Source organism: Rana temporaria, chromosome 3 (genome assembly GCF_905171775.1).
Source record: "Rana temporaria chromosome 3, aRanTem1.1, whole genome shotgun sequence".
NCBI lineage: Eukaryota > Metazoa > Chordata > Amphibia > Anura > Ranidae > Rana > Rana temporaria.
This window is the reverse complement of record NC_053491.1, coordinates 466,218,422-466,243,597: the sequence shown is the minus strand read 5'-3', so window position 1 is coordinate 466,243,597 and position 25,176 is coordinate 466,218,422. Positions and strand designations below refer to the sequence as shown.

Sequence of the window (25,176 nt, the reverse complement as noted above, 5' to 3'; positions counted from 1 at the left end):
AAACATACTTTCTAGCCTCACAGCTACAACAGCTTGCGAACTGCGGACTGGAGGGAGGTATAAACTCCGGTAGATTGATGTTAACTGGGGCACCACATAGGACAATAGTGGAGGCACTCGAGGCTGGTTCGTTCGTCCATAGATGCCCAACTATAAAACTAAGCCTTAAAGTGTGGCAAACAACAAAAGCATTGATGGGCTACAAGGGAATAACAATATTCGCCCCCCTCTGGTGCAACCAAAATTTAAGAGAATTAAAAGACATTGAGAGATGTAAAGAATGGGAGAGACAAGGGATAAGCCGCTTAAACCAACTTTACAATGGAGAACAGATGAAATCCTTTGCAGACTTGCGACAGGAATTTAATATAACAAATAAAACATTTTACAGATACCTACAGATACGACATGCTATCCAAGCCCAGTTTGGGTTACAACCCATTGTATGGTCCTCGGCCCCCACCCTCCTGAAAATAACCTCTCCAAAAACAACCAAAGGCCTAATATCTGAGCTGTACTCTAGATTAGGAGCCAAAACAATAAGTAGGGCAGGCCTCATTAAGAGCAGGACAGGATGGGAGAAAGATTTAGGTCAAATGACCACGGAACAGTGGAGTGCGATCTTGAAGAGGGGGGTATTGGTTTCGATCTCCCCATCTCAGAAAGTATCACACTTGTTTCTCTTGCATAGAGTATACTATACCCCCAGGAGAATGTTCAATCTCGGGTGGAGAAGTACTGACGAATGCCCAAGGTGCAGAGCGACAGGCAATCTTATCCACATGATGTGGAAATGCCCAAAGCTATTCAGATACTGGGAGGAGGTGGTTACCATAATAAATAAAACTTTTAAAATTAAGTTAGAAGCTGAGTCTAAGACATGCTTGTTAGGCAGCATAGAGGAGAATAGAGTGCCAGCCAGCTCCCTTGAAGTGGTACTGAGATGCCTTTTCCAGGCAAGGAAGTTAATTGCGTTAAGGTGGCAGGCCCAGATGCCACCCACTGTCAAATCTTGGGTTGAAACTATTAACACAATGATTTGGAGTGAGAGAGTGACACTTACCCGACAGGGGAATTATAATAAGTTTGTGAGGATGTGGAAACCCTGGCTAGACGAAACAGGATGTTCTATATAAAAATCGCCATTAAAACTCAATAAATATTTTAACCCGCAATCGGGCATTCCTTAATGGGGAAGACGTACTTAACGAAGTATATCAACTCCAAAAACTTGTTTAAGGTGTGATGGGAGGGTGGGAGGGTGGGTGAGGGTTTGCGGGATGGGGGAGGGGAGGCGAGGCGAGGTATGACAGTTCAGAAATAAGTGTTTTTTCATTTCTTCACAATGTCACAAAGAACGAGGGTAGGAAAAGATAAGGGGTAAACAGGGAAAAACGTATGCTTGTGTATTGTTTATAATATGTACGATGATGTAACACATTTTTTGTAATTCTTTTATACGCAAACAACAATAAAAAAACATTGAAATAAAAAAAAAAAAAAGTATTGATGCAGATTTTTTGATGGATTATAGATCAATCTGTAGAAGGAGGGACATGTTTTTATTTCATTGTGCTATCAGCTGATTTCTGAGAGTACAAATTGTATTTAACCACTTAAGGACCAGCCCATGTACATATACGTCCACAATATGGCACGTACAGGCACATGGGCGTATAGGTACGTCCTCGCCTATTAGCGGGTGGGGGGTCCGATCGGGACCCCCCCCGCTACATGCGGAGGTCGGGTCCGCTCGGGGAGCGATCCGGGACCACGGCGCGGCTATTTGTTTATAGCCGCTCCGTCGCGATCGCTCCCCGGAGCTGAAGAACGAGGAGAGCCGTGTGTAAACACGGCTTCCCCGTCCTTCACTATGGCGGCGCATCGATCGCGTCATTCCCTTTATAGGGAAGACACGATCGATGACGTCATTCCTACAGCCACACCCCCAAACAGTTGTAAACACATACTAGGTGCACCCTAACTCCTACAGCGCCACCTGTGGTTAACTCCCAAACTGCAACTGTCATTTTCACAATAAAGAATGCAATTTAAATGCATTTTTTGCTGTGAAAATGACAATGGTCCCAAAAATGTGTCAAAATTGTCCGAAGTGTCCGCCATAATGTCGCAGTCACGAAAAAAATTGCTGATCGCCGCCATTAGTAGTAAAAAAAAAATAAAAAATAAAAATGCAATAAAACTATCCCCTATTTTGTAAACACTATAAATTTTGCGCAAACCAATCGATAAACGCTTATTGCGATTTTTTTTACTAAAAATAGGTAGAAGAATACGTATCGGCCTAAACTGAGGAAAAAAAATGTTTTTATATATGTTTTTGGGGGATATTTATTACAGCAAAAAGTAAAAAATATTGCTTTTTTTTCAAAATTGTCGCTCTATTTTTGTTTATAGCGCAAAAACTAAAAACCGCAGATGTGATCAAATACCACCAAAAGAAAGCTCTATTTGTGGGGAAAAAAGGACGCCAATTTTGTTTGGGAGCCACGTCGCACGACCGCGCAATTGTCTGTTAAAGCAACGCAGTCCCGAACTGTAAAAACCCCTTGGGTCTTTAGGCTGCATATTGGTCCGGGGCTTAAGTGGTTAAACAATAATAAAAAAGTAATGTAAAAGATAAAAATCTACCTCAATAAATCTTTTGGATTGTAAGCAGATAATTGGAGCACATTCACAACTGCAAAAACAATTGCCTCAATGATGGCGTTGAATGGATCTCAGTGAAACCAATCTAATTAAATATATATACAGATAGACAAAATAATAATGGTCAGGAGAGGGGAAAAACCCAGAAGGGGGAACAGGGCAACGCTGAACATGGCTGTACATTATTGGGTAATGATGGAATTGTTAAAACCTTTTTGCCTGATAAACCACAGATAATTCTTAAGGGTCCCCCTTCACTTAGGGATACATTAGCTCCCAATGTTTTTAAACCTCCTGCCAAAAAAACATGTTGTTTTCCAAAACCTCACAGGCTACTACCAATGTCAGGTGTGTTCCTTGAATGGAAGCAGGAGCAGAAGAATGAATGGTTTTGTCTTGGCCAGCACTTCTGTTGACTTTGAGATTAGGCCTTTCATCACATGCTCCACTACAGGTGTAGTGTACTTGCTGCAGTGCCCATGTGGGTTGTAATATGTGGGCAGGACCAAGCGGGCCCTGCAGGTATGTTTAAATGAACATATTAGCAATATCAGAAATGGGTTTAGATACCATTCGGTATCAAAACATTATGCTATCAACCACAATAGAAATCCCACCAATACTATTTTTCTTGGCATTGATAAATTTAGGGCCCATTGGAGGGGTAGTTTATTGGTTAGAGAGTTATCGAGAATGGAAATGTCATGGATACATAAAAGTAGGTCATATGTTCCTTATGGCTTAAATGTGGATGGTGAAGTAAATGGTTTTATTGATAACACAGAATTTTTTGCTGGTCCAACTATCCATGCGATATATTTTTCTCCTTTTTTACACTCGTCCTGATTTTTAGTCGTATTAATATGATGCAAATAATAATTCAAAATCTTTTTTGTTTAGTTTTATTTTTCTCAACCAAACAGTATTTAATTAATTGATCACACTTTTTCTTTTTCTTATCTATTGGCTTGTTACCAATAGAAAATGTATATATGTGGCTTCCTTGGGGAACTCATTTACCTAATGCAGTGGTCTCCAAACTGCGGCCCTTTGCTTGATTTTATTTGGCCCTTGGGGTGCTTTTTTATTTATTGGCACCAATGAAGGGCAGAATTCCTCCCAATGAAGGGGCAGAAGTCCTCCCAATGAAGGGGCAAAAGTCTTCCCAATGAAGGGGCAGAAGTCTTCCCAATGAAGGGGCAGAAGTCTTCCCAATGAAGGGGCAGAAGTCTTCCCAATGAAGGGGCAGAAGTCTTCCCAATGAAGGGGTAGAAGTCCTCCCAATGACACCAATGATGGGGCAGAATTCCTCCTAGGGATGGGGCAGAATTCCTCCCAGTGATGGGACAGAATTCCTCCCAGTGATGGGACAGAATTCCTCCCAGTGATGGGACAGAGTATCTCCCAGTGATGGGACAGAGTACCTCCCAGTGATGGGACAGAGTACCTCCCAAAGACACCAATGATGGGGCAGGGTAGTGCTGCGCTAATCAGTGGTGGATGGATAAGTGAATAAGCAGGTGGGGGAGGGGAATGAAAGTAGGTGTAATTGAAATGAGGAGCAATATAGCCCAAATGGCATCAGCATAAAAATAAATATAAATGATCAGTGAACAATAACAGTAATGGTGCAAATCATATAATTACACAGGTTCCTCTTAATGTGATGAAATACACTATAAGTAATGGTGCAAAAAAAAATTCCAGGTAGCTATGCTAAGTGACACTCCTATACTGGTGATAAACAGTCCATCAACAGAGTTTGAAAAATATTAGCAAAAAATATAAGTAAAATTTCAAAAGTCCAAGAAAGCAAAAGTGCAAGTGTAGGTCCGCAATATGGAGTGAGAGGAAAATGGGTATCCAGTGATCCTTTTAGGGTAAGTAAGGATGTCCTGAGGAAGTCACATGATAGTGACGAATGCGCATGAGTCCACTGAGAGGTATCGGAGGTGACGTTGGCGACAGATTGCCCCTCTTTTTTACATGCTCAATTGTATTTTGGATTATGTGAGTACCCCTGTCTATTTTCTTTGAGAATTAAAATTTTTAAAACGGTATCACACCATCGATGCTTTATTTCTTTGGGGCGAGAAACTGACCAATCTGGGACGAGAACTCCAAGGAGGACCTGCCGTTGTTGGATCAGAGCCCATCGAGTGAACCATCTAATGTGGTTGGATCTATATGCTGTTACCTTACAGCAGTAAGGTAAGGGGACATCCTTACTTACCCTAAAAGGATCACTGGATACCCATTTTCCTCTCACTCCATATTGCGGACCTACACTTGCACTTTTGCTTTCTTGGACTTTTGAAATTTTACTTATATTTTTTGCTAATATTTTTCAAACTCTGTTGATGGACTGTTTATCACCAGTATAGGAGTGTCACTTAGCATAGCTACCTGGAATTTTTTTTTGCACCATTACTTATAGTGTATTTCATCACATTAAGAGGAACCTGTGTAATTATATGATTTGCACCATTACTGTTATTGTTCACTGATCATTTATATTTATTTTTATGCTGATGCCATTTGGGCTATATTGCTCCTCATTTCAATTACACCTACTTTCATTCCCCTCCCCCACCTGCTTATTCACTTATCCATCCACCACTGATTAGCGCAGCACTACCCTCCCCATTTTCAATTGCTTATGGTTTGATACACCTTCCAGTGCCGCAGCTGTACCTCCACTTCTCATCACTTTCATTTCCCCTCCCCCTTTCTTCCCCTCTCTGTTTCCCCTCCTTTGATAAGCGCGGTAATATCCATTTTTCCAATGATGGGGCAGGATTTCTCCCAATGACACCAATGATGGGGTCCAATGACACCAATGATGGGGGATTTTGTACTCCTGATGGCCACAGTCCGGCCCCCTTAAAGTCTGGAGGACAGTAATCCGGCCCTTTGTTTAGAACGTTTGGAGACCCCTGACCTAATGGTATGTAACTATTACGTTTAAAATTAATTTAATCTCCCTTTTAATTGAATCATTCAACCTAATAATGTTGACCTATTATGGAGTGGGTATCCCCTCATAAGGTTTTTTAGACATCTTCCAGTCTCTTTTAGATATATGTAGGAGAGGGGATAATTCGAACAACCTGTTAATTGCAATGTGAAAATAATTTTCAATGGCTGTTCTTATTATCATTTTTAAACTTGGATGCACATGAGATATATTTTTTATCTCCTGAGGTCCCAGTAATATAAAGGTATATGTGCATTCATTAGTACAGGGATAGTTGGTTGTTAGCATAGTCAATTTGAGGTCGTGCCTTGTAACCACTTTTTGTAGTTTTCGGGGTTTTTTCGAGCAGCGGAATTAGCTATGGAATATCTTTTTGCTATTTCTTATGTGTGTGGGTACTGCCCTTTTTCAAAATGGAGCATTGCATATAGTGACTGTTCAAAGCTCAGCACTAGGTGCGGTTGCTTCCTGTGTTGTACGCCGCCCCTGCCCCAGGACGACATCATCTGTGATGAAACGCGTAGGGGGAGCGATGTGCTGACATCACCACGTTTGCGCAAGTCGCGGAAGGACAGGCTGCCATATCGAGCCAGTCGGCTTTTCTTTTATGCCTATTTTATAAATTTTTAATGTAAGTGCAATCTTATAGAGATAGTCCAAGTGTCAGACCTGAACACAGTCTTCACCGGCATGTTGGAGCTCTGAAGGCAGAAAAAGGAAGTCCTTAAGAAAGAGTAGAAGATTCTAGCTATCAGCAAATAAATAGTAGGTATGGTAGAAAGGGAGAAATTCCTGAAATCCAGATTATGATGTCTGCATGCAGTGTCCATTTGTCATATGTTGTTGACAATAAAGGGACTTGGGCACAAGCCCGCTCACCAGATCCTGAAAGCAGTCAGCACACAACAATACAGAGTCTTTACCCTAGCCAGGGCATGGTTGGAAGCAGCATGGATGTAGATTTAGCAATCTGAGTGGGCATCCTTGACGCGATCCCTCGTTCACCAAACGCAGGACCCAGGGTTTGCTGGCATCACAAAACCATACAATCCATCACAGATGGGGACAATGATTGCTCCCAGGCTCCTGGCAGGCCGCAAGCACAGTAGCCGAGTGGCGGTTCGGACGCCCACAGATCAATCTTGGGGACATGAGAGCGCGCCCGATCAGAGCACTTACCTCCGATTATTCCCCTCCTTGATTCTTAGCTTGTTGGGAAATGTAGTCCAAGAAGAACTCAGCAGCCCAGTTATGGCTGAACACATGACTACAAATCCCATGGTCCTTTGCTTCCTGGCTCAAAATTTTGATGTGGACAGTCTAAGTGCAGCACTAGAAGGAAACAGGAACAGGCTGCAACAATTTAGGTAATGTAATGTCCTCTGGGCTATTCTATGGTAGCCAGCACCAGGCTACACTAGTTTTGCTGTACTACACAAAACATTTAGCAATGTTTCAGGTTCAGACGTAGCGATCCTTGAACATGCATTTGTAGGTACTGATAAAATTCATCAGGCATTGCGTGGATGCCATGTACTGGTGGGACATTGTCAAAATAGTGATGAAGGATCGGAACGCCATCGAGATCTTGGGAAAAAGGCCAAAAGCCATAGAGAGTGACTTTATCGCAAACCTCCATCGCAACGCTCACTGCCATAAGTCCAGAAGAAAGACGGACAGACTTGATTCCCGTACTAGTCCAGTGAGCGGTCAGCTTTCTGAGGAAGTCTGGATTGAAGAAGACGACCTTGCTGTTCAAGTTAAAGTCCTCGATGGTGTAGAGCACCCGAAGGGAGACCTCTGTGTTTCCTGAATAAGAGAAAGCAGGTAGGAGGATCAAAGGAGAGCCGTACTCCTGCACCATCATGATAAATGATTTCCTCCTCTCTGTGAGACTGTTGAACCTAGTGAAGGAGATATAATTGAAGTGTAGTATATAAACCCAAAAACAAAAAGTCAACATATTGCTGCTTACTAGTATTTACATGTGGTGGCTGCATTTGTTTTTGTTTTTTTAGGCTTTTTTTTCTTTGTTTTTACATAATGAACCTGCCAGTAACAGACTTCCTCTCCTGGGGCAACAACGCTCCCATGTGGTACTATACAGGGCTTTTTTCTCAGATAATAGGTGTAGCCACTCCCAACGTCTGAGTCCTCTTGTCTCCGCCCCCAACCCACCTCTGAGCCCTTAGTTCCATCCCCTACCCTCCTCTCATTACAGCCCCTTCTAGAGAATACACAACCAAGTATCGTTTTGTGGTGCCAAGTAATTTGTATGGAATGTGTTAAGGATAACAATAGACCCTCTCCCAGCAACAATAGATCCATTCAGCAACAAAAGACCCCCCCAATAACAAAAGACCACCTAGCAATATTAGATCCACCCAGCAACTATTGACCACATCAGCAACAATATATGTCCCAACAACTGGAATACACTTTTTTAGCAACAATGGTCCTCCCCTAGCAAAAATAGGTCTAACAATATACCCCTCCAGCCAGAATAGATAAACTCCAGAAATTAAAGACTACCACCAGCAATAAAAGGTCTTAAAGCAGCTAGCATGAATAAACCCTTCAGCAGCCAGCAACAGTAGACTCTTCCCTCAACTGTAGTTCCCTTTGAGCAATCATTGGCCCCCAAGAAACAAGAAAGTACCCCAACAAACATAAGCTTCTCCAGCAACAATAAACCCCCATGCCGCAACAATAGATCCCCTGCAACCATATGACTTGAAAGGAAAATGATAAATGGGTTTAATTTTTTTTACAACTAAATATCTGAAAAGTGTGGCGTGCATATGTATTCTGCCCCCTTTACCACAAACTAAAATCTAGTGGAACCAATTGCCTCCAGAAGTAACCTAACCAGTAAATAGAGTCCACCTGTGTGTAATTTAATATCAGAATAAATACAGCTGTTCTGCGAATCCCTCAGAGGTTTGTTAGAGAACCATAGTGAACAAACGGCATCATGAAGGCCAAGGAGCACACCAGACAGGTCAGGGATAAAGTTATGGAGAAGTTTAAAGCCGGGTTAGGTTATAAAACAATCTCCCAAGCTTTGAACATCTCACAGAGCTCTGTTCAATCCATCACCCCAAAATGGAGAGAGTATGGCACATCTGCAAACCTACCAAGACATGGCCGTCCACCTAAACTGACAGGCTGGGCAAGGAGAGCATTCATCAGAGAAGCAGCCAAGAGGCCCATGGTAACTCTGAAGGAGCTTCAAAGATCCACAGCTCAGGGGGGAGAATCTGTCCACAGGACAACTGTCAGTCATGCTCTCCACAAATCTGCCCTTTATGGAAGAGTGGCAAGAAGAAAGACATTGTTGAAAGAAGGACATAAGAAGTCCTGTTTGCAGTTTTTGCGAGAAGCCATGTGGGTGACACAGCAATCATGTGGAAGAAGGTGCTCTGGTCAGATGAGACTAACATTTTACCTTGTGGCCTAAAATTAAAACTCTATGGGGCAGATTCACGTACCTCCGCACATTTTTACGCCGGGCGCAGCGTATCTAAGATACACTACGCCGCCGTAACTTTTTTTTTTTTCGAATCCGCAAAGAATTTGAGCCGTAAGTTACGGAGGCGTAGTGTATCTTTGGCGGCGTAAGAACGACGGCCATACTTAACATTGAGTACGCCACCATATAGCAGCTTTAACTATACGCCGGAAAAAGCCGTACGCAAACGATGTAAAAAAATGCGCCGGACGTACGTTCGTGGATCGCCGTAACTAGCTAATTTGCATACCCGACGCGGAATTAGATGGAAACGACACCTAGCGGCCGGCGGAAAAAATGCACAAAAATACTAAGACGTACGCCTGTAGGATCGATCCCAGATGCCGTTGTATCTTGTTTTGTAGATACAAAACAAAGATACGACGCGGGAAATTTAAAATTACGCCGGCGTATCAATAGATACGCCGGCGTAATTCTTTTGTGGATCTGCCCGTATGTGTGGTGGAAAACTAACACTACACATCACCCTGAACACCCCATCCCCACTGTGAAACATGGTGGTGGCATCATTATTTTGTGGGGATGCTTTTCTTCAGCAGGGACAGGGAAGCTGGTCAGAGTTGATGGGAAGATGGATGGAGCCAAATACAGGACAATCTTAGAAGAAAAACCTGTTAAGAGTCTGCAAAAGACTTGAGACTGGGGCAGAGGTTCACCTTCCAGCAGGATAACGACCCTAAACATACAGCCAGAGCTACAATGGAATGGTTTACATCAAAGCATATTCATAAGTTAGAATGGCCCAAAGTCCAGACCTAAATCCAATTGAGAATCTGTGGCAAGACTTGAAAATTGCTGTTCACAGACACTCTCCATCCAATCTAACAGAGCTTGAGATATTTTGCAAAGAAGAATGGGGAAAAATGTCCCTCTCTAGATGTGCAAAGCTGGTAGAGACATCCCCAAAAAGACTTGCAGCTGTAATTGCAGGGAAAGGAGGTTCTACAAAGTATTGACTCCGGGGGGCGCTATACAAATGCACTCCACACTTTTCACATATTTATTTGTACACAATTTTTAAAACCATTTATAATTTTCCTTCCACTTCACAATTATGTGCCACTTTGTGTTGGTCTACCACATAAAATCCCAATAAAATACATTAACAGGTTTGGTTGTAACATGACAAAATGTGGAGAAATTTCAAGGGGTATGAATACTTTTTCAAGGCACTGTAGACTTTTCAAGCAACAATAAACTTACCCCCTGATACATTAGATCCCAACAACAATAGTTCCCCCAGCAGCAAACATCGATAGACCCTCCAGCACACCTTGCCATTATATACATTCAGTGCTGGAGGTGTCGGAACTGGGTTTCCCCACATCCCTGCTGAAAAAAGCGCTGGTACTATATCAATGTAGAAGCAGCATTGTCACAATAGGACAGGACTAAAAAACACACCCTCTGTCCTCTTCTCCATCTCTTACAGTGGTGGAGTTCTGTAGTCTTCATGACAGTTGGGAACAATTTACAGCACAGGCAGAGTAAACAGAGACAAGTTATCACCTCAGAAAAGAGGCAAAACCTTTTTTTGTTTTGGATTTAGCAGGGAATGGTTAGACCCTCTGTCAGCTCTTTTTTTGCTGTTTATGTCCCTGCTGGGGAGATTTACCCTCCATTGTCACCAAGAAAGAAAGTGTGGGGAAATCCAAAATTTTAGAGTTGTCCCCAGAAGAAGATCTGTGGTGAAATCTTCCAGTGGGGGCACCTAGTCCGATGTCTACGAGGGGGATTCCCCTCTCACTTCCTGTTGCATCTCTGAGACAGGAAGTGAAAAGAAATGTCTCCAACCGAACACAAAATTAGTGCAGAGATGTCAGGGAACAGCTGCAGCATCGGTCTGATGCTGCATCCACCTAGGTAAGAAAAGAAAAAAAGAAGAAATGGATGGGATGGGGGACATGGGACTAGAGGAGGAGGAGGAAATGGGATGGAAGAGATGAGACTGGAGGAGGAAGAGGACATGGGATGCAGGAGATGGGACTGGAGGAGGAAATGGGATGGAAGAGATAATACTGGAGGAGGAAGAGGACATGGGATGCAGGAGATGGGACTGGAAGAGGAGGAGGAAATTGGATAGAGGAGATGAGACTGGAGGAGGAAGAGGACATGGGATGGAGGAGGAAGAGGACATGGGATGGAGGAGGAAGAGGACATGGGATGGAGGAGGAAGAGGACATGGGATGGGGAGATGAGACTGAAAGAGGAGGACATGGGGTGGGGAGATGGGACTGGAGGAAGAGGAGGAAATGGGATGGAGGAGATGTGACTGCAGGAGGAGGACATGGGACTGGAGGAGGAGGAAATGGAATGGAGGAGATGAGACTGGAGGAGGAAGAGGACATGGGATGCAGGAGATAAGACTGGAGGAGGAAGAGGACATGGGATGGGGAGATGAGACTGAAAAAGGAGGACATGGGATGGGGAGATAGGACTGGTGGAGGACATCGGATGGAGGAGATCATACTGGAGGAGGAGGAGGATATGGGATGGAGGAGATGGGACTGCAGGAGGAGGAGTAAATGGGATGGAGTAGATGTGACTGCAGGAGGAGGACATGGGACTGGAGGAGTAGGAGGAAATGGGATGGAGGAGATGGAACTGGAGGAGGAAGAGGACACGGGATGCAGGAGATGGGACTGGAAAAGGAAGAGGACAATGGGATTGAAGAGGACATGAGATGGGGAAGACGAGACTGGAAGAAGAGGACATGGGATGGGGAGATAGGACTGGAGGAGGACATCGGATGGAGGAGATCATACTGGAGGAGGAGGAGGATATGGGATGGAGGAGATGGGACTGCAGAAGGAGGAGTAAATGGGATGGAGTAGATGTGACTGCAGGAGGAGGACATGGGACTGGAGGAGTAGGAGGAAATGGGATGGAGGAGATGGAACTGGAGGAGGAAGAGGACACGGGATGCAGGAGATGGGACTGGAAGAGGACAATGGGATTGACGAGGAAGAGGACATGAGATGGGGAAGACGAGACTGGAAGAAAGATTACATGGGATGGAGAAGATGGGACTGGAGGAGGACATGGAATAGGACTTAGTGTGATAGCCTGTGGGCAGATTTGGTGGGACGGCCAGTGGGTGGGCCCTGAGGAATGTTGGTGGTCAGGGCCAAGGGGGTCCCAGGCCTAAATCTCTAAAAAGGGGCCCCAAAATTTCTAAAGGCTGTCCTGCAGGGAGTAAATCAGTATACGTGTGAACTGTCCTTAAAGTGGGAGCTTTATAACTAACTTGAAGGCAGCCTACAGATATTAGCAGTGCCTAGGGCATTCATTTTAATGGGGGCAGCATCTAGACTCTAAATGTGCAAAGGGATCATACGGACCTCTACTGCAATCTACCAGATCTATTTATAAGTTGAACAGCACACAAATATACATACAGTACATAATAATACAGATCAATAAATATCCATCATCTATATGTATTTCTAAGCCATATAAAGAAGTCCCCACACCTACCTATTCAATAAGATGCTTGGGTTTGAGGTGACAAGATCGGTCTTTGTCCCAACATCATTCGTCCAGTTCAGAGGTGGAAAATTCAGCCTACAGAAAGGGAATGGAAGATATGAGAATGGCAAGCATGGTAGATCATTGGACCAATGACCACATCTCATAGCATTACTCTTACCTGAACACAAAGTCAGCCCCGTCAATTTCCGCACCACAAGAGCTGTTATTTAAAATTCCTCCATTCCCGACTACTGCACAGCTTCTGATTGGGTTCTGGAAGGGGGACTTCTACGATGAAATAGAGATGAGCTCAGTTTTATTATGATCATATTATGTTACAGTGTAGCACTTGGGCGTGCCTGTGCTTATAGATTATAGGCACAAGGGGGCGCACAGGACCTGATATGGAGTGTTATAGAGACAATAACTAAGAATGATAAGTCAGCCACCCATGGAGAAATAACAGGTGAAACAACCACAACATTTATTGAATACAAATATAAAAGATGCTTATTATAGTCCCACATGTGATGCTGTGCCTCCATGATTGAAGGTGGTGGGCTGGGGACACTCAGGCTGGGGAGTGAAGGGCTAGAAGATGCAGGACATCCTCCAGCCAGGAAATAAGGCAGGCCCTATCTGACTTGTAGCAGTTTCTAGCACGCATTATGAGAAGCTCACAGTGTGCAGTGAAATCAGAGTAAGCCATTTCAGTACGCTACGACCCCGGCTGTTGCCGAAACGCGTCAGTTGTTTTGCTTGTCACTTCTTGTAACCAACCATTAAAATTGCTATATGAACTAGAGAGTTGCCGGCTCAATCCTTTTACTTGTTTGGTTACAGGAGGGGAGCCTGTACAACTGTGCAAGTCTGAAGGGAAGGTGGAAAATGAGATCTAAGACAGATGTCACTGGGTTAATACCATTTGTACAACTCTCATCACCTCTTTTGTTCTATCATTTTAGATTTCCTATAAATTTCTGTCTCAGTGACACAGACAGCAATAAACATGGCAGAAGGCCTAACCCTCTAATACCGATCAATAGAAAGAAAGGATCAAACGCGGCTCCTTGGCCGGCACTCACCTTCGGGAACAGACTATAAAGGCTCTCGATGATACTTTGGGTTATTTTGTCTTCTGCATCGAAGCGAATCAATTGTCCAACCGCAGTATTCTCCTGTGTCATAATCACAGAGTACGAGGCATTGCAACATTTCCGCAAGTTGGCCCTGAGGAATGGATAAGAACCGAGGTAAAGTATCAAAATGTAGGTTGGCATCTCTGGAGATACTGTAAAATCTTGCTCACATCCTAAATGACTGTCCGGTTATATGAGTGGCATAACCTCATGTAAAGTTCATGTTTTTCCATGTTACTAATCTGTATTCTATATTTCAGAGGCTTTGTTGGGAGCGTATCTCACTACCCTCCTCTGCATTTCCAGGACACATTCCTACACCCCCCCAATCCCTGCATTTCAAGAATTCCTATGATCCCCAGGTCCACCAGTATCTTATGTAAGGACTTCCAAAATCTCGGACTTCCAGGAATTTTACTTTAATGGTGCTCAAAGAATACTTGCCAGGACTTCCAAAGGTATTCCTAGAATCTTTGTCAGGACTTCCAAAGTTATGCCTAGAATCTTTGCCTGGACTTCCGAAAGGTAAGCCTAGCCGTTTTTGCATTTTTTGCACACTTTTAAAAAATCATTTTAGGCCTGACGTTTACACAAAACATTATGGGCCATATTCTCTAAGATTCTAGGCGGGCGTCGCGTAAGCCATTTACACTCCGCCGACCCAACCTACAGGAGCAAGTGCTGTATTCCCCAAACACTTGCTCCGTAGTTTGGGGCGGCGGAGTGTAAATGGCCCGGCGTATTCCACGCGTATATCCAAGGGGGCGGCTTGTATTTAAATTAAGCGCTCCCCCGATTCTAACGAACTGCGCATGCGCCGGGCTTAAAATAGCCCAGTGCGCATGCTCCAGTTCTCGGCGTAAAACGTCAATGACGCCGACGTGTGCGTCATTGACGTAAAGTCGTATTCAAGAACGACTTAGTAAAACGACGTACCCGACGGGAAAACACGACGTGGACCCGACGCCATACTTAACATGGCCTACGTGGGACTTGCATAAACTTACCCCTCATATAGCAGGGGTAAGTTTACGCTTACGCAAACAACGTAAGCGACGGGTACGCGACGCGAATTTGTTCGGGAATCGGCGTATCAGGCTCATTTGCATAAACAAATGAGACCTGAACGTAAACGCCACCTAGCGGCCGGCGGAGTAATTACATTTAAGATCCGACAGTGTAAGTGACTTACACATGTCGGATCTTCAGTGTATCCATGCGAAAATGATTCTAAGAATCACTCGCATAGATACACTGGCCAAAAAAGAGAGATACGATGGAGTATCCTGAGATACTCCATCGTAACTTTACTCAGAATATGGCCCTATATATTTTCCTTAAAGCAGACACCAAAGAGAATAAAAATAGGATTTTTGTGCCGCAAAGATACACACATGTACCTGAATCTAGCTAACAGAGAGGATCCATGTCCCTGTCTCTGTGACTGCCGACAGGCACGCGCATCGGCACCTGAGTGACGCGGCGGGCGTGCGTGCGTGCGTGCTGCCGGGGATGCTCGCGCGCCCCCCAGTGGCTGGAGGCAATTAGGCTCCACATTGCGGCCGCATATAGTTGCCTGGCCGGCGGGAAGTGGTTAAATAAAAAAAATAGATTTTTACTTCCGGATGTGCCGCCATTCTTCTTTGTTTCCATATGAAGAATATAGCCACACCTCCTGTACTTACTGATGCAGGTTGTGTTCTGTTTGGTTCTCCTTCCAAGGACACCCCTGAACTGCCTTCACCAGCTCAAAAAAATTTTGCTCTTCAAATCTACAGCAAAAAAATGAACATAATTCTAGAAATGCAGAATAGTAGATGATTTCATACTATATGATGACTGCAAACATCTATAGAATGGGAAGGAAGGATGGACAGAGTGGTTTTGGTGAAATTGATTTTACGGCAAAATTACTGCTTTTGTCATTGCTTAGGTGTGTAAAAAAATGAAAAAAAAATTTAATGTCATTAAAAACTATCGTGTGTGGGCTGCAAAGCATTTTTCACGACGTAAAAAATGGGCATTACAAATTTAGAACATGCTCTAAATTTTCACGTCGTTTTTAACGTTGTCGTTTTTCACGTCGTAAAAAATGGTCGTGTGTGGGCTTTAACAACGTAAAAAAAACGTGCATGCTCAAAAGCAAGTTATGAGACGGGAGCGCTCATTCTGGTAAAACTAGCATTCGTAATGGAGAAAGCACATTCATCACGCTGTAACAGACTAAAAAGCGCGAATCGTCTCTCACCAAGCTTTTACTAACATGAAATCAGCAAAAGCAGCCCAAAGGGTGGCGCCATCGAAATGGAACTTCCCCCTTTATAGTGCCGTCGTACGTGTTGTACGTCACCGCGCTTTGCTAGAGCATTTTTTTTTTCACGATCGTGTGTAGGCAAGGCCGGCTTAACAAGAATCGGGTTGAAAAAAACATTTTTTCTAGACCATTTAAAACGGTTGTTTTAACAGCTTATGGAGTTTTTATTGAAGTATTTTGTGTTATTTAAATGAAAGCTGCAGATTTCTGACATGGCTTTTAATATTTACATGTTAACAATAAGATATTTACGTATTTGTGCTTACATCTACTTCAAGTAACATACTGTATGTCTCATTGTTTTACATTTACTCTGAAGAATTTTGGAAATTTTAAAGAGTTTAGCCATCTCTAATAATGATCACCATGTTAGTATGGTTTATGTAACAATATTCTCTGCCTGTTCACACTCCAATATACAAAAAAGAATAAAAAAGATTTACTTACTTTCCCAGCACAGAACTCAGTATAACGGATTTCAGACAGGAACAGTCGCATGTAGAGAAGTTTACCTTGATCCTTGATAAATGTGAAAGATTGTTATTAAAATTAAAGTTATTAACCTAACACATTTGTTCTGCTATTCCTTTCTTCAAAGCATCTTCCTTTTCCTTTACTTTTTCTTTATGTTTCTACCTCAACCCCCTTTCTCTCACTCTCCTTTTCTCTCTCCCTACCCCCTCACTTTTTTTTTATTTCTTCCTGGATCTATTTTCTGTTTCTTTTGCACTTTCTCAAGTTAACTTTACTTTTTTATACTTTCTTTCTTTCCTTTCTTCCGTCTCTCTTTTTCTCCCTCCCTTTCCTTTCTTCTTTCTCTCTCCCTTTACTTCTTTCCTTTCCTGCTTTTTCTCTCTTCCTCTCCTTCTCTCATTTCTTCCTTTTTCTCCCTCCCTTTCCTTTCTTCCTTCTCTCTCTTTCTCTCTCCCTTTACTTCTTTCCTTTCCTGCTTTTTCTCTCTTCCTCTCCTTCTCTCATTTCTTCCTTTTTCTCCCTCCCTTTCCTTTCTTCCTTCTCTTTTCTTTCTCCCTTTCCTTTCTTCCTTCTCTTTTCTCTCTCCCTTTCCTTTTTTCCCTTTTCTCTCTCCTTTTCCTTTCTTCCTTCTCCCTCCCTTTCCTTTCTTCCTTCTCTCTCTTTCTCTCTCCCTTTACTTCTTTCCTTTCCTGCTTTTTCTCTCTTCCTCTCATTTCTTCATTTTTCTCCTCCCTCCCTTTCCTTTCTTACTTCTTCTCTCTCCTTTTCCTTTCTTCCTTCTCTCTGCCTTTCCTTTCTTCCTTCTTCTCTCTCCTTTTCCTTTCTTCCATCTTCTCTCTCCCTTTCCTTTCTTCTCTCTCCCTTTCCTTTCTCCCTTCTCTCTCCCTTTCCTTTCTCTCTTCTCTCTCCTTTTCCTTTCTCCCTTCTCTCTCCTTTTCCTTTCTCCCTTCTCTCTCCTTTTCCTTTCTCCCTTCTCTCTCCTTTTCCTTTCTCCCTTCTCTCTCCCTTTCCTTTCTTCCTTCTCTCTCCCTTTCCTTTCTCCCTTCTCTCTCCCTTTCCTTTCTATCTCCCTTTCCTTTCTTCCTTCTATCTTTTCTCTCATTTCCTTTCTTCTCTCTCCCTTTCCTTTCTTTTCTCTCCCTTTCCTTTCTCCCTTCTCTCTCCTTTTCCATTCTCCCTTCTCTCTCCCTTTCCTTTCTTCCTTCTCCTTTCTATCTCCCTTTCCTTTCTTCCTTCTCTCTTTTCTCTCATTTCCTTTCTTCTCTCTGCCTTTCCTTTCTTCTCTCTCCCTTTCCTTTCTCCCTTCTCTCTCCTTTTCCATTCTCCCTTCTCTCTCCCTTTCATTTCTTCCTTCTCTCTCCCTTTCCCTTCTTCCTTCTCTCTCCCTTTCCCTTCTTCCTTCTCTCTCCCTTTCCTTTCTATCTCCTTTTCCTTTCTATCTCCCTTTTCTTTCTTCCTTCTCTCTTTTCTCTCATTTCCTTTCTTCTCTCTCCCTTTCCTTTCTTCTCTCTCCCTTTTCTTTCTTCTCTCTTTCCTTTCTTCCCCTTTCGCCTCTTCCTTCTTTTCTTTCTTCCTTTTTTCCCCTTTCTTCCTTTCCTTTCTTTCCATCCTCTCTGTTCTCCCCCATGTTTTCATAGGTCTATTTTATGCTTTGTTTACACAATGTCACATTGTCTATTCTTTTCTCTATTTTTACTCTTTTTCTCTTCACTATCTTGGTCAGGAATACTGATTGCAGGGATGGCCGGATCTGGGTTGCTACTCTTTGAAATCTGAGACCAGACTATTTATGTCTAATGCCCCGTACACACGTACGGGTTTCCTGGCAGACATTTTACCACTGGGAAACCTGAGGGGAAAGCCGAGAACCGGCTCGGCAGATTTTTACCCCCTACACACAGCTGGTTTTACTGGCAGGAAAACTGCCATGAGAGCTTTGGCTGGGAAACCTGACTGTGTGTATGCTCCACCGCAGTGTTTCCCATAGGAAAACTGCTGGTAAAAAGACCTCTGGGAATCACGGCAGGAAAAAAGAGAATATGTTGTCATTTTTCCTGTAGGGAAAACTGTCAAGGAGCATACACACAGACAGTTTTCCCAGCACAAAGCTGTCATGGCAATTTTCCCGACGGAAAAACTGGTCGTGTGTACGAGGCATAAGGCCCATTTCACACATGCGGACCGTTCAGGTCCGCCTGTCCGTTTTAAGGCGGATATGAACAGACACTCCATACAGTTCTATGGAGTGATGGATGTCAGCGGTGACATGTCCATTGACATCCGATCCGATCTAAATTCAGATGGATGGAAACCCTATTTTCCATCCGTCTGGCAGATTGGATCGGACGAAAACGGATAAGCGGATCAGTTTTCATCTGATTCCACATAGCAGAGAACGGAGATCTGGCAGGTCCTTCTCTGCACAGTGAGTGGAGATGGTCCTGTCTTTGGCTGGCTCAGCGGGGATCAACGGAGCGACCCCCTCAAAAATGTACATTACTGTATGTGTGAAAGAGCCCTTAAACAAGTCATTAACAGTGAAACAAAAACATTCAAAGTCCAGCAAACAGAATACACAGTGAACGTGAAGATACAAGTGAACCATAACCAAATAACAAAATACCTAACAAGCAATCTAAGTAATAGGGAGCCTAACTAGCGAACTAACAATACACAATATGTACAAAATGGGGAACAGAGAAAAACAGGATATGCAAGGAAGGTGAGAACCAGGACTGGGATCAGGAACAGGAGGAGTGGATACAAGGCAACAAGGTACAGGATGCGGCAAGCAGTCTCTGGCCAGCAGGGCAAAACACTGAAGCACAATCGGACAGGGGAGGAGAAACTAAATACCTTCCCAGCAGCCAGCACCAAGCTGGGAGTCACCCGCTGGTGGACACCGGAACTACAACCCTCCGCATAGGGGGAAAAAGTGCCACCAGCAGCTGATCCAAGTTCTGACAATCTTTTTCTCTCCCTCCCCACCCTCCTCTCTTTTGAATGCAGACATTTACCGGCTGTGTGGAGTCCGGTGGGTGATCTGTAGGCTCAGGTAGAAGAGGTAACATGTCAGGGCAATAGAAAGGCTCAGCAGGTACATCCATTCTCTCATCATTATCAGATGTTGAATGCTCAGCCAGTGTGTTCACCTCACCTGTGACTGAGAAATGATACCAGTAAGGTGTGTCTGTGTTCCTGCAAGGATGAGACAACAAATGAAATTCTGTGTACACTTCACCCAACCAAACAATCATCTTAATACCTCTGTGTACACTTCACACAACCAAACAATCATCTTAATACCTCTGTGTACACTTCACACAACCAAACAATCATCTTAATACCTCTGTGTACACTTCACTAGGGATGAGCTTCGCGTTCGATACGAACGTATGTTCGACTCGAACATCGGTCGTTCGATCGTTCGACGAAATTCGAACAAAACGGGTCGTTCGCGCCAAATTCGAGTGACGCAAAACGTCCCATAATTCACTGCGGCATTGAGCGCTGATGATTGGCCAAGCATGCTGTATGTCCCGCATGCTTGGCCAATCACAGCGCGCAAAAAACGAAGAGCCATAATTGGCCAAAGCCAGGGTGGCTTTGGCCAATTATGGTTCAGGGGGTTTAGTACACGCCCCACACTATAAAAGGCAGCCTGCAAGTCGGCCTCGTGTAGTGTGTTGCGGTTGTTAATGAGAGCAGATCAGTCAGACAGTTAGAGAGAGAGAGAGAGAGAGATAGAGACACAGTGTCGTTTCTACCAGATAGATAGATAGATAGATAGATAGATAGATAGATAGATAGAGCAGGAAGGCTAGTCAGTATAGTTAAATTTACAGTTTGTAGAGAATATATCTACATCCCTAGGAGTTGTACATATATTTATAAACTGTAAAGCATAGCTAGATCTGCCATTAGTATTTGTCAGGCAGGAGATTGTGCTTGATGCAGTGCTCTAACGTGTTGTATTGCCTGCATAGTCTTTAGTCTTTAGTGTTAGTGTACGTGTGCTATTTAATTGCACATACACGCATTAGCTGTTACTGCACGTGTGCTATTTATTTGCACAGAAACGCAGTCGCTGTTAATGCACGTGTGCTATTTAATTGCACATAAACGCAGTCGCTCTTACTGCGCGTGTGCTGTTTAATAGCAACTAAACGCATTTGCTGTAACTGCGTGTGTGCTGTTTAATAGCACCTAAACGCAGTTGGTGTGACTGCACGTTTGCTGTTAAATAGCACCTAAACGCAGTTGGTCTGACTGCACGTTTGCTGTTTAATAGCACCTAAACGCAGTTGGTGTGACTGCACGTTTGCTGTTAAATAGCACCTAAACTTAGTTGGTCTGACTGCACGTTTGCTGTTTAATAGCACCTAAACGCAGTAGGTGTGACTGCGCATTTGCTGTTTAATAACACCTAAACGTAGTTGGTCTGACTGCACGTTTGCTGTTTAATAGCACCTAAACGCAGTTGGTGTGACTGCACGTTTGCTGTTTAATATCACCTAAACGCATTAATATGTCTGGAAGGACAACAAAGAGAGGCAGAGAGTCACAAGGGCAAGCAGGCTCTGCATCTAGAGGTAACGCTGGTGGTGGATGCGGTGCATCCTCTTCAGCACGTGGCCGTGGCCGCTCGTCCTTCTTTTCGGGAGCTGGCCGTGTTGAGCCTCAACATGCAGAGAAATTTGTAGAGTGGATGACCAAGCCGTTCTCATCCTCTTCATCCTCTCTCACACAGACTGATTGTAGTTTGTATGGCAAAGCAGCTGCCAAGGCGTCCTCTTCCCTCTGCACAATGGCATCACACAATCCTTCCCTAGTCCCACCATGTCCTCCTATGGAGTCCCCCGAACTGTTTCAACACAGTGTTGAGTACATGCTGCATGTAGATGCACAGCTTTTTGAAGGCTCCGATGACGGAACACAGATAGAGGAAGGCATTGATGTGAGCCCAGGGAGAGGGGGTGGCCGAGAGGGACAGCAATCTGGCAGTGATGTTCCCCCAGCTGGAGCATACTACCAGGTTTTCGACAGTGATGAGGAGGGAGGGGATGATGAGGTCACTGACTCTATGTGGGTGAGGAGAGAGGAGGAGGAGGAGGAAAAGGACGAGGCACAGGCACATCTCCAAAGAGGCAGGATGCCCTCCAGGGGTCAGCTTAAGGGCAGCACACCAACTGCATTACGTGGCACATCTTCGCTTGTGCATGGCGCTGCTGTGTCTCAACGGTACAGCGAAAGTTCTTTGGTGTGGGCCTTTTTTGAAACATGTCCATCAGATCGTACCTTTGCTATTTGCAACATATGTCTCAAGCGTATCTCGCGTGGCCAAAACATCACCCGCTTGGGAACCACATGCTTGTCCAGACATATGTCGACCTGCCATGCAGCTCGTTGGCAAGCATACCAGAAAGACCTACACCAAAGACCAAAGCGGACCTCCCCTTTCCCTTCTGTGACCTCCAACCCCACTAGACCCCCAGTCCTCTCTGAAGCCTGCACTGAAGGTGTAGAAATAGGTGTGTCACAACCTAGTAGTGGTAGTACATGCGGGCAATCTACTGATAGTACCAGAAAAATTTCCCTGCTGCAGCGCCGAAAGAAGTACGCTCCCAGCCATCCACATGCCCAGCGGTTGAATGCTAGCTTAGCAAAATTGCTAGCACTTCAACTGCTACCTTTTCAGTTGGTAGATTCTGCCCCCTTCCGTGAGTTTGTGGAATGTGCAGTACCTCAGTGGCAAGTACCCAAACGCCACTTTTTCTCACGGAAGGCGATTCCGGCTCTCTACCGGCATGTGGAAGGCAATGTCCATGCCTCGTTGGACAGGGCGGTCAGTGGTAAAGTGCATCTTACCGCTGACTCATGGTCCAGCAGGCATGGACAGGGACGTTACCTGTCTTTTACGGCCCATTGGGTGACTCTGCTGGCAGCTGGGAAGGACGCAGGGCAAGGTACAGTAGTTTTGGAGGTTGTTCCGCCACCACGCCTCCAAAACACTACTATTGGTTGTGACACACATCTCTCCTCTACCCCCTCCTCTTCTTCTTCCTCTGTGGCCTCTTCCTGTGGTGATGTTTCCTCAGAACCAGCCGTGCTCCGTAGGTGTACGAGGGGCTACGCAGGGATGCAGGCCAAGAGATGCCATGCGGTGCTAGAGCTGGTGTGCTTGGGAGACAGGAGCCACACTGGGAAAGAGGTTCTTTCAGCTCTGCAGGGGCAGGCTCAGAGGTGGTTAACGCCACGCCAGCTGAAGCCTGGAATGGTGGTTAGCGACAATGGCACCAACCTCCTCTCTGCCCTGCGACAGGGACAACTGACTCATGTGCCCTGTTTTGCTCATGTTCTGAATTTGGTGGTGCAGCGGTTCTTGGGCAGGTACCCGGGCTTACAGGATGTCCTGAAGCAGGCCAGGAAAGTCTGTGTGCATTTCCGGAGGTCATATAATGCCACTGCTCGGCTCACTGACCTCCAAAGGGAATACAACCTGCCCAAGAACCGACTAATCTGTGACATGCCCACCAGATGGAACTCTACGTTGGCCATGCTGCAGCGGCTGCACACGCAGCAGAGGGCCATCAATGAGTACCTGTGCCAATATGGCAGCAGAACTGGGTCAGGGGAGCTTGGTTTTTGTTCACCACGCCAGTGGGCCTTGATCAGGGATGCATGCACTGTCCTGTCACCATTTGAGGAGGCCATGAGGATGGTGAGCAGTAACAGTGCATGCATCAGTGAGACTGTCCCTCTTATTCACATGTTGGAGCACACGCTACGTGGAATAATGGACAGGGCCCTTGAGGCAGAACAGAGGGAGGAAGAGGAAGACTTCCTTACCTCTCAAGGCCCCCTTTATCCAGACACTGTTCCTGCTTGCCCACCTAGTACACAGGAAGAGGAGGAGGAGGATGAGGAGGAGGAGGATGAATGTATCAGCAGCATGGAGGTGGAGCCTAGCACTCAGCATCAACAGCAGCAGTCTTGAAGGGATCATTTACAGTCCCAAGGAACACGTGGACTTTTACGTGGCTGGGATGAGGTGGCTGCGGATCCTGTCGTCCTCAGTGACCCAGAGGACTGTGCCCTGAATGCCTCTGCAAACCTACGCTGCATGGCCTCCCTGATCCTGCAAAGCCTGCGTAAGGATCCTCGTGTACGTGCTATGAAGGAGAGGGATCATTACTGGCTGGAAACTCTCCTTGATCCACGTTACAAGAGTAAGGTAGCGGACCTTATGTTGCCATCGCAGAGGGAGCAGAAGATGAAACTTCTGCGGGAGGCCTTGCAGAAGGGTCTGTGCAATGCGTTCCCAGAACCGGGGGGATTACCAAAACCTGGCCCTGGACAACGTCTTGCTGAGGCTTCGAGTCAGAGAAGGAGCAGTGGAGAAGGTGGCCGTCTGACCGATGCGTTCAGACAATTTTTTAGTCCGCAGCCCCAAGGTCTGACCGGTTCCAGCAACCATCGCCAGCGTCTGGTTTACATGGTCTGGGAATACCTAGGGGCAAGATCTGACTTGGACACCTTCCCCACCGAAAATCCTCTGGCTTACTGGGTCTTGAGGATGGATCACTGGCCAGAGCTTGCACAGTACGCAATTGAGCTACTGGCTTGCCCTGCATCCAGTGTTCTTTCAGAACGCACATTCAGTGCTGCTGCAGGCTTTGTGACCGATCACAGGGTGCGCCTCTCCACCGACTCTGTTGATCGACTGACCTTCATCAAAATGAATCAGGCTTGGATCAACACCAGCTACCAAGCACCTGATGCTGATGTTACTGAATAATAATTTTTTGTTGAAATGTCAGATCCCTTTGAGACTGCGTAAGCTGATGCTGAGTGACTGTCCTGTTATGCTGCTGATGGAATATCCTTCTCCTCCTCACTTTTCTTGCTGATAGCTAGTAAGAAATGTTGTGTTTCTGGGCTCCGGCACCAGTGCCTAAGGCCTAATTTTTCTGCCCCTGTTTAACAGGGGCGCCTAATAACAATTTTTGATGCAATACTTTGCACGTGGCTCCTTCTTGCGCTCCAATTACAGTTATTGGTAGGGGTTGCAGTGTTGTGTTGTGCCTAAGGACAAATTTTTCTGCCCCTGTTTAACAGGGGCGCCTAATAACAATTTTTGATGCAATACTTTGCACGTGGCTCCTTGTTGCGCTCCAATTACAGTTATTGGGAGGGGTTGCAGTGTTATGTTGTGCGTAAGGCACAATTTTTCTGCCCCTGTTTAACAGGGGCGCCTAATAACAATTTTTGATGCAATACTTTGCATGTGGCTCTTTGTTGCGCTCCAATTACAGTATGTTTGAGGGGTGCCCTTTTTTCTACAATTTTGCTTTCCCAAAAAATAATGCCCCCCCCCACCACCCCTAAAATAATCGAGATATTGTTGCCACACAGCATGTGTGCAAGCAGTATTAAATTACTTTTTTCTTATAATAATCTCATGTTGTGCAGGGACATTTATAAACACGTGCCACTACTATAGACACACAGCAGGTGTGATATTTAAAGGAATTTTTAATTTTTTTTTTTTCACTTTAAGCATCATTAACCACTTGCTGCCCGCCAATGACATATTGAC

The 25,176-nt window shown here is 44.8% G+C and overlaps 1 protein-coding gene across 2 annotated transcripts; it reads right to left on the bottom strand.

Moving 5' to 3' along the window:
* Nucleotides 1–7,025: 7,025 nt before the first annotated feature.
* On the bottom strand, nt 7,026–19,988 carry LOC120930954 (alpha-2,8-sialyltransferase 8F-like). Of its 2 annotated transcripts, none has more exons than XM_040342086.1 (7): nt 19,595–19,988; nt 16,551–16,622; nt 15,475–15,561; nt 13,736–13,880; nt 12,829–12,938; nt 12,657–12,743; nt 7,026–7,551 (listed from the first exon to the last, which is right to left on the bottom strand). In XM_040342086.1, exons 1-7 carry the CDS (start codon nt 19,693–19,695, stop codon nt 7,092–7,094), a joined length of 1,062 nt encoding a protein of 353 aa, XP_040198020.1. In that variant the 5' UTR covers nt 19,696–19,988; the 3' UTR covers nt 7,026–7,091. The 2 variants fall into 2 exon arrangements, with proteins under 2 accessions (XP_040198020.1, XP_040198021.1); XM_040342087.1 differs by having other exon boundaries at nt 7,324–7,456.
* Nucleotides 19,989–25,176: the final 5,188 nt, after the last annotated feature.

What these genes read in the sequence shown, in the direction of transcription:
- LOC120930954 (XM_040342086.1), bottom strand. Translation starts at nt 19,695, where the DNA reads ATGATGAGAGAATGGATGTACCTGCTGAGCCTTTCTATTGCCCTGACA. An exon ending in GGGGCTGACTTTGTGTTCAG is followed by an intron (nt 12,744 to 12,828) that starts GTAAGAGTAATG and finishes CCCTTTCTGTAG; the next exon opens with GCTGAATTTTCCACCTCTGA. An exon ending in CCAAGCATCTTATTGAATAG is followed by an intron (nt 7,552 to 12,656) that starts GTAGGTGTGGGG and finishes CTCCTTCACTAG; the next exon opens with GTTCAACAGTCTCACAGAGA.